The sequence below is a fragment of the Astyanax mexicanus genome, chromosome 3, assembly GCF_023375975.1.
Source record: "Astyanax mexicanus isolate ESR-SI-001 chromosome 3, AstMex3_surface, whole genome shotgun sequence".
Classification (NCBI taxonomy): Eukaryota; Metazoa; Chordata; class Actinopteri; order Characiformes; family Acestrorhamphidae; genus Astyanax; species Astyanax mexicanus.
In genome coordinates this window covers 13,551,832-13,565,359 of record NC_064410.1, presented here as the reverse complement: position 1 = coordinate 13,565,359, position 13,528 = coordinate 13,551,832, and the positions used below count along the sequence as shown (strand labels likewise).

Below are 13,528 nucleotides of genomic sequence, written 5' to 3'. Positions count from 1 at the left end.
TGTTGTTGTATTCATTGTACAATTTTTTTTTCTTCATTGTCCAGTGTGTAAGAATCTAAGAATTGTCCTGCTGGGGAAAAACAGATCAGAGATCAGCAGGGTGGGGAACTTCATCCTGGGCGAAAATGCCTTTGATACTAAAGCTCCACCTCCATCAGTAGAGCAGCACAGTGAGAAAGCTACAGGAATGGTGGAGGGAAGAAACATCACCCTCATTAACACGCCTTACCTGTTCCATCCTCAGCTCTCTGAAGAAGAGCTGAATCAGAGGGTGAGAGAGTGTGCAGCTCTGTGTTCTCCTGGACCTCATGTTCTAGTGCTGATTCTACATCCAGGTGACTTTACAAAGCAAGATTGTGACAAAATTAGAAAAATATGGAACGCTTACAGCTCACTCTCCATGAAATACACTGTAGTGGTGACTACAGGCGAAGGCCATAGTTCAAGTGTCCTCTGGTCTCGATTCATTAATGAGAATAATTTGAAACAGTACAGATATGAAGACATATCTAAATTTGACAAAGATCAAGTTTCTCAGCTTTTGAGGAGCATAGATGAGGTGGTTAGAGAGAATGGAGGAGATCACTTGACCTGCAAAATGAATGAATTAATGGCAGAGAGGGAGAAGCGCCCTGTATTGCGGAGAGGCCAAGCTCACTTCACCAAAACAGCAAAAATATCCAACGATGAAGATGCTGGAATGAAGAGCCAAAGGGACAACCCTAGACCAACAGGTAAACTTTAAATGTCTCGTTTTTAAAAGCTTGAATGGAAGTAATCGGATTCTAGGAAACTGTCTAAATAAATGTTTATTGAAAAGGTGCAGAACTATACCAAATGTACTATTTCTAATGATATTTTTTTTCTAATAAGAAAAAAAATAAAATGCAAAGTTATGCAAACAGGGATGTGCACCAAATCTTGACACTCTTGTCTGTAAATAGCACAAATACATATACATTTTAGTGCATTCAAATTTTAATATTTCCCTAATTTTTACAGTATCTGAGTTGAGGATTGTTCTGCTGGGGAAGAGCAGCTCAAAGATCAGCACAGTGGGGAACTTCATCCTGGGCGAAGATGTATTTGATACCAAAGCTCTGCCTCCTTCAGTAGAGCAGCACAGTGTGAGAGCTGCAGGAATGGTGGAGGGAAGAAACATCACCCTCATCAACACGCCTCACCTGTTCGATCCTCAGCTCTCCCTGACTACACTGAATCAGAGAGTGAGAGAGTGCATTACTCTGTGTTCTCCTGGACCTCATGTTCTACTGCTGATTCTACATCCAGACAACTTCCCTGAGGCAGACAGACACAGACTGGATCACATCCTCCGCTCCCTGTCTAAAGACCCGAAAAAACACATGCTAGTAGTAACAACACAAAGGCGGCAGGCAGTCTTCAGTGAATATATAGCTGATGAGAACATCAAACAGATCATCGCTGCATGCAACAAAAGGCATTTCAAGTTTAGCAGCGAGTGTAGCCGTTCTGATCTACTGAAAATGATTGAGATGATGGTTGAAGAGAACAGGGAAGGGCAGAGTAAACAGGAAGTTCCACCAACAAGAGAACTGCAACATCTCAAACAAAAACCCCAAAGAGTGTATGAACAGCCTGTGAGAGAGAAGAAAACTTCTTCATCTGCAACTGAACTTAAAAGCATTGAGAAATGTAAGTAGAGTTGTTTAAATGTGTGAAATTGTGTCAGAGTAGTGTCAGAGTAGTAGAGTTTGTTGTTGTTCTTCTTCTTTGTCTTCTTATTATTATTCATTATCATTGTTACTTCCAATAGTATCCCAATATAAGTACAAGCAGTATCAATGAACAAGCAGTAATAGTTGTTCACCCTCATATTACTACCCCATAAACAGCAGGATTACACAGTTGGTTCCAGCGACTAACACATGGTGGCAAAAACCCTTATGGTGAGTATTATATTTCATTTTATTCAAAAAACAACACTGCTCATTTTACTCAAACATATACCTATACATAGCAAAATCTGAAACTGATTCAGAAACTGAAGCAGTCTTTTATTGTTTTCCACACACACATACAATATGTTGTCATTTAAAGAATTTATTTGCAGAAAATTAAAAATAATCAACATAATGAAAAATATACAGTGCTTTTAAACCTTAAGTATGCAAAGAAAACAAGTTCATATAAATTTAGAATCAACAATGCTAATGCCTTAAGAATTCAGAAATCAATATTTGGTGGAATTGCTCTGATTTTTAATCACAGCTTTCATGGATATTGGCATGTTCTCCACATGTCTTTCATATTGCTTTTTGAGTGACCTTATTCCACTGCTGGCACAAATATTCAATTGGAATGTCAGTCAGCAACCGCAGGATGTGAAGTGGGGTGAAGTGCATGGACAAAACAGTACAGAACAATCTCTTAGAGGTAGGAATCGCTAGAACAAAGACCTTTAATGAAAAGTAAAGAAGAGTCAGGCTGAAGTCTGCAAAAGACCATAAAAATTGTAGAGGACTGGAGTAAGATCATCTTCTCTGATTAGTCCAATTTTCAGCTTTTCTCAACACCTGGCTGGCTAATGTTTAGATGGAGACCTGCAGAGGTGTACTTGCACCCACTGTGAAATTTGGTGCAGGATCACTGCTGATCTGGGGATGCTTCAGCATGGCTGGAATTGGGTTTTTCTTTGTGAATGATGCATGAAACAAGATGCATACTGTGGGGACTGTTTTTCTCCAGCAGGACAATGCTCCATTCCACACAGCTAGATCAATTAAGATGTGGATGAAAGACCACCAGATCAAGACATGTCATAGCCAGCACAATCTCCAGACCTGAACCCCATTGAAAACCTATGGAATGCAATAAAGAGGAAGATAGATGGTTACAAGCCATCAAACAAAGCTGGGGTGGGTTTCCCGAAAGCTTCGTAATGCTAAGAACCTCGTTAACTCGTACTTAAGATTGATCATTAATTAAAGAGTGTTTCCCAAACCCGTGCGTAACTAAAGTACTACGTAAACTCGCTCACAGATTAACGAGTGCCCTGACCCAGTCGTTATTTTTAAGAGCTTCTTAAGGGGATCTCGACTTGCAGTTCAGCACCTTAAACACCAGGGACCGCCAATTTTGAGGGAGAAAAAATATAATTTCCGTGGTTGAAGCAATTATATTATGTTACTATTAATTATAATCAATTCTATAATTATTATATTATATTATATTATTTCCCGTGTCTGCGGGTGCTCCGGTTTCCTCCCACAGTCCAAAGACTTCAGGCTAATTCGATGTCGGATAAAAATTGCCCCTTAGGTGTGAGTGTGTGAGTGGATGTGTGTGTCTGTCTGTGTCTGTCTGCCCTGCGACGGATTGGCGGCCTGTCCAGGGTGTATCCTGCCTTCCGCCGATGCCGGCTGGTATAGACTCCAGCCACCCCCCGCGACCTTTAACGGATAAAGCGGGTGACGATGAGTGAGTAAGTGAGTGAATGAGTTATATTATATTATATTATATTATATTATATTATATTATATTATAATGCCAACTCTGTCTGTGGCTTGTAGTCTAACTGGGCACATTGGAATTGACCAATCAAACCCACGAATAAATAATTAAAATCCAGTTTCCTGCAGATGATGTTCACGGTCTAAGCAAAGCTGCAAAGTCACCAAGTCTGTGGATTCTGTAATAGGCTTTTACTGTGGAATACACACACTTATATACACTTCCCACCAGCCCGGGAATTACAGCACAACACAATATATTTCCATGATATTGGTAAAATTCCTGGTACTGTAGATCCGGTGCAGGGGACGCCTGCGGTGTCTTTAATCACACCTACACGTATTGTAAAGGGTATCAGTGAATGTGCAGGTAATATTTAATATTATTCCTTAAGCAAGTGCTTCTAACCATCGTTGTGGCCGTTCATCTGGGCAAACTCTGGGGTGTGTCAGCTCATAAATACCAATCAAAATTTGGACACGTCTCATTCAACGTATTATTATATTATTTTTATATTATTAATAATTATAATAATAAATTAATTTTACTATCAATATTACTATTAATAATATTAGTATAATATCTATTAATATAATATATATTATTTATATATAACAATATATAATAATAATATTTTTTAAAAAGTAAAAAAAGTTTAATGTTTTAAAATAGATTAGATTTTCGAGTATTTATTTAGTCATATGTGTTTTTAGAAGTATTTTATTAATGCCAAAGTACATCCTTTTGTTATTTAAATATTATAATTTGTATAATGTTGTTGATTACAACACATTTCTACATTTTTAGGGTGTAGTAGTGAATAAATACTGCATATTGGCAGAATCGATATTTGTGGATCGATTGAGTGCGCTGTTTCGGGGGAGGAGTCAACAAAGACGTTCTTTAACCTCGTTCGTTAATTTTCACTTTGCGAAGCTCTTTGGGAAACACTCGCAGAACTGGCTCGTTCTTTACTCACGTCATTCGTTAGTTCGTTCATTATTCGCTGAGGTTGAACGTTTTCAGGAAACCCACCCCTGAACTGTTTTAATTTTTTTTGAGCCAGGAGTGGCATAATTTTACCCAAAAACAATGTGAAAGACTGGTGGAGAGCATGCCGAGACATATGGAAGCTGTGATAAAAAATCTGGGTTATTCTACCAATTATTGATTTTGAACTCTTCCTTAGATAAAATTTTAGTATTGTTGTTGTTTCTAAATGAATATGAACTTGTTTTCTTGGCATTATTTGAGGTTTGATAGATCTACATCTACATGTTTATTTGACCATTTCTCATTTTCTGCAAATAAATGCTCGAAATTACAATATTTTTATTTGGAATTTGGGAGAAATGTCATAAGTAGTTTATAAAATATAAAACTACAATGTTCATTTCACCTAAATATATACCTATAAATAGTTAAAGGTATAAAAAATGATCAGTTTTAATGTCCTCATAAAACTCTATAAAACTCCTAAGTTCCTACAGTGCCAACTGTGTTCTCTCTCAGGGTCTCAGAGGCTGAACCTGGTTCTGTGTGGGAGTAACAGAGAGCTGAAGTTCTCCATATCAGATCTGATACTGGGTCAGCGAGAGCGTAGACCAGAGTCCAGATCAGTGTGTGTGAGGAGAGAGTCAGAAGTATGTGGACGTCTGATCTCCCTGGTGGAGCTTCCAGCTCTCTACAGGTCTCAGCTCTCAGAGGAGGAAGTGATGCGGGAGACTCTCCGCTGTGTCTCTCTCTGTGATCCTGGAGTTCATGCTTTTCTCCTCGTCCTCCCTGAGGGACGCCTCACTGATGAAGATAAGAGAGAAATGGAGAAGATCCAGAACATATTTTGCTCTAAAGTTGATAATCATTTAATGGTTCTTTTCACCACTGAGCATGCTGTTAGTGGGAACACAACAAATTTTATAAGACATAACAAAACCGCCAAAAAACCTGCTGACAGTTCTGGACAAACGTACAGAATATTGGAAACAAAAGTGGGGAAAAACTCCAAACAGGTTCCAGAGCTATTGGATGAAATTGAAAAAACATTGACAACAAAGCCATATTCTCTATACATGTATGTAAAAGCTCAAGAGGAAAGAGTTCAACAACATCTTCAAGAAAGCCACAAAGAAGAACTGAGCTTAATGCAAATTAAAATCCAGGAATTAAAGGAAAAGCTCCAGACAGAAGGTAGGCCCTTTCATTTATAAAATAAGCAAGATTATCATTATTATTATACATTTTAATAACAACTAAAATATAAAAAGAAAGGTCTTAAAATATATTTGATTGGTAATAAGCTCAACCTCATAGAAACTACAAGAATATATATATATATATTTAAGTAGTTTAATACTATCCAAAAAAAACTTCATTTAATTGAATAGACATATCAGTCTTTGGATTTTGACTGCTAATGGTAATTCAAAAAACACAATATATATAAAAAAATATTGCACAATTTAGTACAATAACACTTAATATTTTATGTCATTTTCAGGTTATGAAGATGAACCACTGGATTCAACTTGCTTGAGGATTGTACTCATTGGAAAAACAGGAAGTGGGAAGAGTGCAACAGGAAACACCATCCTGGGAAAAGATGTTTTTGTGAGTGAAGCTAGTATGGTTTCTGTAACAAATGTTTGTAAGAAAGTAGTTGGAAAAATTCAGGGAAGGACAGTTGCAGTTGTCGACACTCCAGGACTCTTTGATACCACACTGTCAAATGAGGACGTCACAGAAGAAATTCAGAAGTGCATCTCACTGTCAGCACCCGGACCCCACGCTTTCATCATTGTGCTGAGTGTGGGAAGATTCACCAAAGAAGAATTGGAAACTTTAGATCTAATTAAAAAGATATTTGGTCCAAAGGCTGCAAACTTCAGCATAGTGCTGTTCACCAGAGAAGACGATCTCAAAAATCAGCCCATACAGCAATACATAGAAAATGGTGACGGTAGAATGAAGAAGCTGATCCGAGATTGTGGAGGTCGGGTCCTGGCCTTCGATAACAAAAACAAAGACAGCAATCAAGTTTCTAAACTGCTAAAACAAATCGAAAATTTGATCAAATCAAACAAAGGCCAACACTTCACAAATGAAATGTTCCAAAAGGCAGAAATGTCCATCAAAAAGAAAATGGAGGAAGTTCTAAAAGAGAGAGAAAAAGAGATTGAAGCTGAAAAGGAGAAACTTTCAGCTAAATACAACACTGAAATGGAAAAAATTAAGAAGACACTGCAGGAAGAAAAAATAAAATCTGAAGAGGAAAAATGGAAAATGGAGAAGAAATTCAGCGAAAAGGTTGAAGCTTTTCAAAAAAAGTTTGAGGAAAAAGATGAAACAGAGAGGAAGAAGCGGGAAATGGAAGACAAAACAAGATCGACGGAAGAACAAAAGCAAATGCAGAAACTGCAGCAGAGAATTGAAGAGCTGGAAAAAGAAAATACAAAACAGAGGGATCAATTTGAGAAACAGCTGAGGGACAGAGATGAAGAGGATAAAAAGAGAGAAGAGAGGTACAAACAAGAAAAAGAGAAACTGAGAGCGGAACAAAATCGAACCCTAGAGGATCTGAAAAAGAGACAGGATGAAGAACTTAAAAGGAGAGATCTGGAGGAGCACAAAAGAAAAAAAGTTGAAGAAAATGAGAGACAGACCTGGGAGAAAAAAATAAAAGAAGCTGAAAATGAAAGAAAAGAGATACAAGAGGATCTTAAACGACAACAGAAGGAGTGGGAGGAAGAAAAGAAACGACAGATGAAAGAACGAGAGGAAAAAGACCGGCAAAGAAAACTGGACCATGCAAAAGAACTTAGAGTAATACAAGAAGAACAAGAAAGAATGAGAGAGAAATTTGAAAAGGAGAGAGAACAAGAAAGATGCAGGAAAGAGCAAGAGAAAAAACAGTGGAGGGAAGCAGAGAAAAAAGAGAATGAGCAAAAAGTGAGAGAGTACGAAGAAAAGAAACGAGCAGCAGAAGCTGAGATGTTAAAAAAGAAGGAAGAACTGGAGCAAATGAAGATGGAAGAATGCGAAAAACGAAAACAGGAGGATGAAAAAAGAAAAGAAGAAGAAAATGAAAGACTGCAGAAACTCAGAGAGGAAATAGAGAAAGAACTGCAGGAGGAGATAAAGAAGAGAGAGAGTGAAGACAAAGCTATTAAAGAGAATGAGATAAAAAAGGAGAAAATGAAAAAGGAATTTGAAAAGAAAATGAATGAAATTAAGCGTAAATATGAGGAGGATGCCAGAAAGACAGCTGAGCAGTTCACTGATTACAAAGACAGGAAAGACAGATACATCCAAGAACTGATTGAGGAACATCGAAAAGAGTATGAAGTTTTGCAGAGGCTGCTTGAAATCGCTGAGCAAAAGAAATCTGTTGAAATCAAAGACCTACATGCAGAACTCGACAAGTTAAAAGGTCAAAAGAAGTGTGCTATTCAGTAAGACTAAGTTCAAGTTCTGGCTCTGATTCTATAGACCTTTTACTTGTTCTTTTTTCTTTTCTCTAACGCCAAAGACAAGAAACTGTTTTATGCTTGATCCTCCAAATCTGTATATGCTAACTAAATTCTGTTTATCAAAATATTTTTCTTCATTTATGATTTTTTTTTTTATCGTAGTAGTGCCTCAAATGAGACCATTGTTAATTATTTTGTAACACTTGGTGGTTGTTTAGCATGTTCCAGTGTGCAGAATCTATTTTTGATTACTTCTGAAATGATTTGTACTATGTAATAGTTTAGCATGTTTGATTCAGAATAGAAAGTGATTTTTGTCTTTGCATCTAATTTTATAAACTGTTTATTTAGTTTATCTAACGTTGTAACCCTCATGTATGGTCAAGCAAATTTTAAATAAAATAATTTCATAATCTGCTTGGGTGTTTTAATTGTGTGCACATATTTAGAACATTCAGAATAAGGTCTTTTTAAATAAAAGTATTATATTCAGTTGTAAATTTATGATTACATTTAAATAGTATTGCCAGACCACTCCTCTTCACCAAAATAAGGATACAAATTAACCGGCTATATTGTAAGGTATGTTTCTGTATGGTGTTTCAAATTTGTGCTCAATGTGCCCCCTTTTGACTTTGAGCACCTGCTCCTCCAAAGGTCTGCACGGCCCTGAGATGGAGGAACTGGAGAGCGTGGGGAAGAGCGCTGAGGAGAAATTTAAAGAGAAGGATCTTCAGCTGATAAAAAAGATGGGGAAGATAGAGGAACTTCGCTTTGGACAAAAGCGTCTGCCAAATGTAATGTAATGTAAAGGAACTGGGAGAATCTCAGGGAGAAACAGAAAGCTCAAAAGCACACTGTAAAAAAATGCTGTGAAATCCACAGTAGTATACTGTGTTCCTGCACAATTAACTACTGTAAATACTTTTTTACTGTAAATACAGTTTTATACTCAGAATGCAGCCAAAACCACAGTAATTAACTTGAAAATGTCAAAAATCACAGTAATAATCCTACTACTGTAGACAATCACAGTAATACACTGTAATAATGCACTAATGGACAATCAAAAGGGGGCACTAGTCATTTGGATTTATTTTAGATTCAACCCACCTACAACCTGAAGAAGCAGAAGAAGAAAAGGAAGAAGTTTGAAAAGTGGAGCAGCACTAAAGCCACCATTCCATGTAAGTATCACAATACTGAACAATACTATCTCTGACTACCTTTATAAAAACTTTGGCTTGCCCTGAGATCCTCTTATTAACATGATTTGCTAAACAAACCAGTTTGGTGATTGTGTATATTAACCTTAATTTTCATTTCTGTTTGGTTTCTTGTCAAAATGAATCCTGACTCCAGCAAGTGCAGTGAAAAGTTCATGTTGTTCTTCACTTACTGAAGAAAAAAAAAAAGTTAAAGAGTATTGTTTGCTGTGTCTCTGCAGATTTTGTTTAACAATAAAACGTCATGCAGTACATGGCATTAAAGAAATGCTTATATTTAACAGTGATTTAACACTGACTGCAAAATAAAGCAGTAAGGCAAGGGTGTCAAACTCATTTTGGCCGAGGGCCACATTGGCATATTGGCTGTCCTCTGAGGGCCAGATGTAACTTATAAATGTAAGAAAATGTAACCAAATGTAATATAAAATGAATGTAATTACTCCTTAATGTTAAATAGGTTAGACTGTTGAAGGCTACTAAAGACTATTAAAGGCGGTTGGAGGTTATTGGGGGAAGAAATCAGTAAAGGCTGGTTAGATAACTGCTTCACGTCCTCGTACTTTGCTGTGGTGAAACTGCGACTAGCGCTGTCACAGTGATGTTTATTAACATCATTAAAACAGATTTTGTCAGCTATTGTCTTATAAATATTTACACATAACTTATATCTCTCCTAAAAAGTGTTTATTTTGGTCAGTAACACTCTTCGTAACACAAAAGGCATACCGGTCTTTCGCCTTGAAGCACAGCCGTCCGTCTGCATCAGCTTCTCTTTTTCTGGACATTATGGGATAAACATTTGTATGTCTCAATTCCACCCGCAAAGTTACGCCTTCCCTCCGGCAGGGTTTCCACATCAATGACTACACTGCCATGTAGTGGCAGTAAGCCGTAACTTTGCGGGTAATACAATCGACAAGCATTGTGGGAAACGCTTCTGACCTATTTATTATAGACACTAAGATTTTACAAGCTCTCGCGGGCCACATAAAAGGACGTGGCTGGCCACATTTGGCCCGCGGGCCTTGTGTTTGACACATGTGCAGTAAGGTATCATTCTGTTGTGAAAACACTACACTGTAAATAAAAACACAATACATATAATTATGTTTTGTTAAGTCTAGTCACTTTTCAGTCTTTTTCACTTGATTCTTCTACCTGAACCTGCTCTTTACTTTAGAAAAACAACCCAAAATCCATGGCTGACTGAGTGGCCACACACAACCTGTCATGTTCTATTATTCTGTACCATTAATTATCTGATACACATACAGACAGTACTAGTCTAGCATCTTACCTTTAAAATTAACACACAGGGCAGCCAACAGGACCACAGATATATTATCTCAGTCCACGTTTAGCTTAACCGAGACAAACGTCTGTTTAAAAAACAAAAACAAAAAAAATTTACTTTCACTTTTAGGAGTGCTGAAACTCATTTTAGGGGTACTTGAGGGGTACCACCCACCCTCTTTAAACATGGTCTTGTTTCATTCGTTCTTACCTCTAGCCAGACAAACAGAGAGCTTTGGTGTGCTGTCAGTCAATGCAAAAACACTAAACCAACCACTGTAGCCTGAGCTAGTTAACTAGACCTAAGCTAGCTAAGCTAGTTACTTGACATTTTCTAGCAATTTTGCTTCACACACTGGCTTTCAGCACTAATAGTTTAAATTCAAGAACACAAAAATAAGTCTGTACTGTTTGTTTTAGGATTGGATTAGATCTATTTTCATCTTCAAAAAGCTGGTGATGCCCCCCTCAGCAAACGTAAAATCCTAAAATCACGCAAGCAGCAGTCTTGGTACTAGGATGCAGAACAATTAGGCCAGCTAGCTAGCTAAACAATTTAAAAAAGTGAAGACTAACAGAGTAAGCAGTAAATCTATCTAATGAGCTATCTAACTAAGTAACATTAGCTAAGCTAGTTAGCTAGTTAACACAGCACAGATATTCTCCTCCCTCTAGGGACAGCAGCAGCAGACAGTTGACTTCATATTCCACATTGCACTGCGATAAGAACGCTGAGGCTGAACATTTGTATTATACACAGAAAGCCAGTTAAACAAGCTAGAATTGACTAGAACTGCAGGCAAGTTTTACTTTCCATACAGAGCTTCGTAGGTGAGGAGAGGCTGCAAAATGAAAAATACATAATAAAAACACATACAAGAACATTCCCATATCAGCTACTAAAGAATTAAAACTTAGATTGGCAAGGTGAAGGGTCCTGAGTAATAACGAGCAGGTTGTGGGGTTGAGGAAGGAAATGGTGAAGGCTATTAATAGCACTACAATATTCTTTCTACAAGATAAATAAAAATTATGGATTCTCTGTTAGGTTTGTTTGCTTTGGGTAAAGTGGCCATTGCCGATTCATGAAGTGTACATCGGCGCCGGAAGTGAAAAAAAAAAATCACTTTTGAGGTGGGTGCAAGCCATAGGTTTACTTTAAAATTATTATTTTTTTATATATATATTCATATTTTTTTTTATTGGTTTCGTTTTGGGGTAGCAAGCTAATAAATAGCTTTCAGTTTATTATATTAATTTATTTAACAGTTAGTTCCAAACTCACAATCTGATTGGTTTAGAAATATGGCGCCCCTGAAGAGACATGGGCTGTGACCGAAATGGCTCCCTACTCCCTCATTAGTGTGACGTCTCAATGTGGATGAGTTCTCATCACCTAAAACTCAACCCCAGCAAGACTGACCTTCTGTTCATCCCAGGAACTACGAGCCTTCACAACAATCTCTCCATCTCTTTCGAGAAGTCACTGGTCACTCCATCAGCAGAAGCACAAAGCGGCACGCGGCAGCACGACTCGTCTTCAATCTTCCGAAGTTCAGTCATGTGACTCCCTTGCTGCGTTCCCTCCACTGGCTCCCTGTTGCCGCCCGCATCCGATTCAAAACCCTAACTCTGGCCTACAAAGCAAAAAACGGACCAGCTCCTTCATACTTGATGGCGATGGTCAAAGCCAGATCTGCACCAAGAGCTCTTAGAGCTTCCAGTACAGCTCGGCTCAAACCTCAATCACTCAAAACCCACAGAAAACAGACATCCAGACTCTTCTCTGTGCTGGCACCAAGGTGGTGGAATGAACTTCCACTGGATGTCAGAACAGCAGAGTCACTCGCCGTCTTCAAACGTCGACTGAAGACACATCTTTTTAAAGAGTTCCTAAACTAAAAAAAAAAAAAAAAGGTTCCTAGGGTTCTTAACATGATTAAGTTCTATGTATCTCTTGATCCTAGTCTACAAACTAGCTTTGGATATCTTAAGTAACTTTGAAGCACTGTTGTAAGTCGCTCTGGATAAGGGCGTCTGCTAAATACCATAAATGTAAATGTAAGTGTAGTGTTGCGCTATTTAGGGAGACACTATGTAGTTCAATAATTAGTGGTGAAACATGAGTGAATTCGGACGCTCCGTCATCATTATCATGTGCCAGCACCAGTCGCAGAAACACGCACACAGGTGAGAGAGGTGTTGAGTCGTGTTTAAAACTCCATAAACACACTGAACTGATCTCCTAAAACTAAACATTCCTCACTGAAATAAAGTAATTACTGTTAGCTAACCTAGCTACCTAAAACATTCCATACTGAAATAAAGTAAACATTAGCTAACCTAGCGAGCTAAAACATTCCTCACTGAAATAATTATCATTAGCTAACCTAGCTAGCTAAAACATTCTTCACTGAAATAAAGTAATTACCGTTAGCTAACCTAGCTAGCTTAAACATTCCTCACTGAAATAAAGTAATTACCGTTAGCTAACTTAGCCACCTAAAACATTCCTCACTGAAATTAAGTAATTACCGTTAGCTAACCTAGCTACCTAAAACATCCCACAATGAAATAAAGTAATTACCATTACCTAACTTAGCTAGCAAAAAAATCCTCACTGAAATAAAGTAATTACCTTTAGCTCACCTAGCTTGCTTAAACATTCCTCACTGAAATAAAGTAATCGTTAGCTAACCTAGCTAGCTAACACATTAATCACTGAAATAATTACCATTAGCTAACTTAGCTACCTAAAACATTCCTCACTGAAATAAAGTAATTACCGTTAGCTAACCTAGCTAGCTAAAACATTGCACAATGAAATAAAGTAATTACCGTTACCTAACTTAGCTAGCAAAAACAATCCTCACTGAAATAAAGTAATTAACGTTAGCTAACCTAGCTAGCTAAAACATTCTACACTGAAATAAAGTAAACATTAGCTAACCTAGCGAGCTAAAACATTCCTCACTGAAATAATTACCATTAGCTAACCCAGCTAGCTAAAACATTCCTCACTGAAATAATTACCATTAGCTAACCCAG

At 37.6% G+C, this 13,528-nt stretch overlaps 1 protein-coding gene across 1 annotated transcript; it reads left to right on the top strand.

Annotated features, from left to right (window-relative positions):
- Positions 1-644: 644 nt before the first annotated feature.
- Positions 645-8,319, top strand: LOC107196815 (GTPase IMAP family member 8-like). The gene is made up of 5 exons (XM_049475885.1): positions 645-734; positions 1,003-1,674; positions 1,875-1,928; positions 5,005-5,679; positions 5,990-8,319. Exons 1-5 carry the CDS (start codon positions 701-703, stop codon positions 7,942-7,944), a joined length of 3,390 nt encoding a protein of 1,129 aa, XP_049331842.1. The 5' UTR covers positions 645-700; the 3' UTR covers positions 7,945-8,319.
- Positions 8,320-13,528: the final 5,209 nt, after the last annotated feature.

Coding starts and splice junctions, on each gene's coding strand:
- LOC107196815 (XM_049475885.1), top strand. CDS start 701: ATGAAGAGCCAAAGGGACAACCCTAGACCAACAG. Junction 1,675..1,874: donor ACTTAAAAGCATTGAGAAAT/GTAAGTAGAGTT, acceptor CCCCATAAACAG/CAGGATTACACAGTTGGTTC. Junction 1,929..5,004: donor TGGTGGCAAAAACCCTTATG/GTGAGTATTATA, acceptor GTTCTCTCTCAG/GGTCTCAGAGGCTGAACCTG.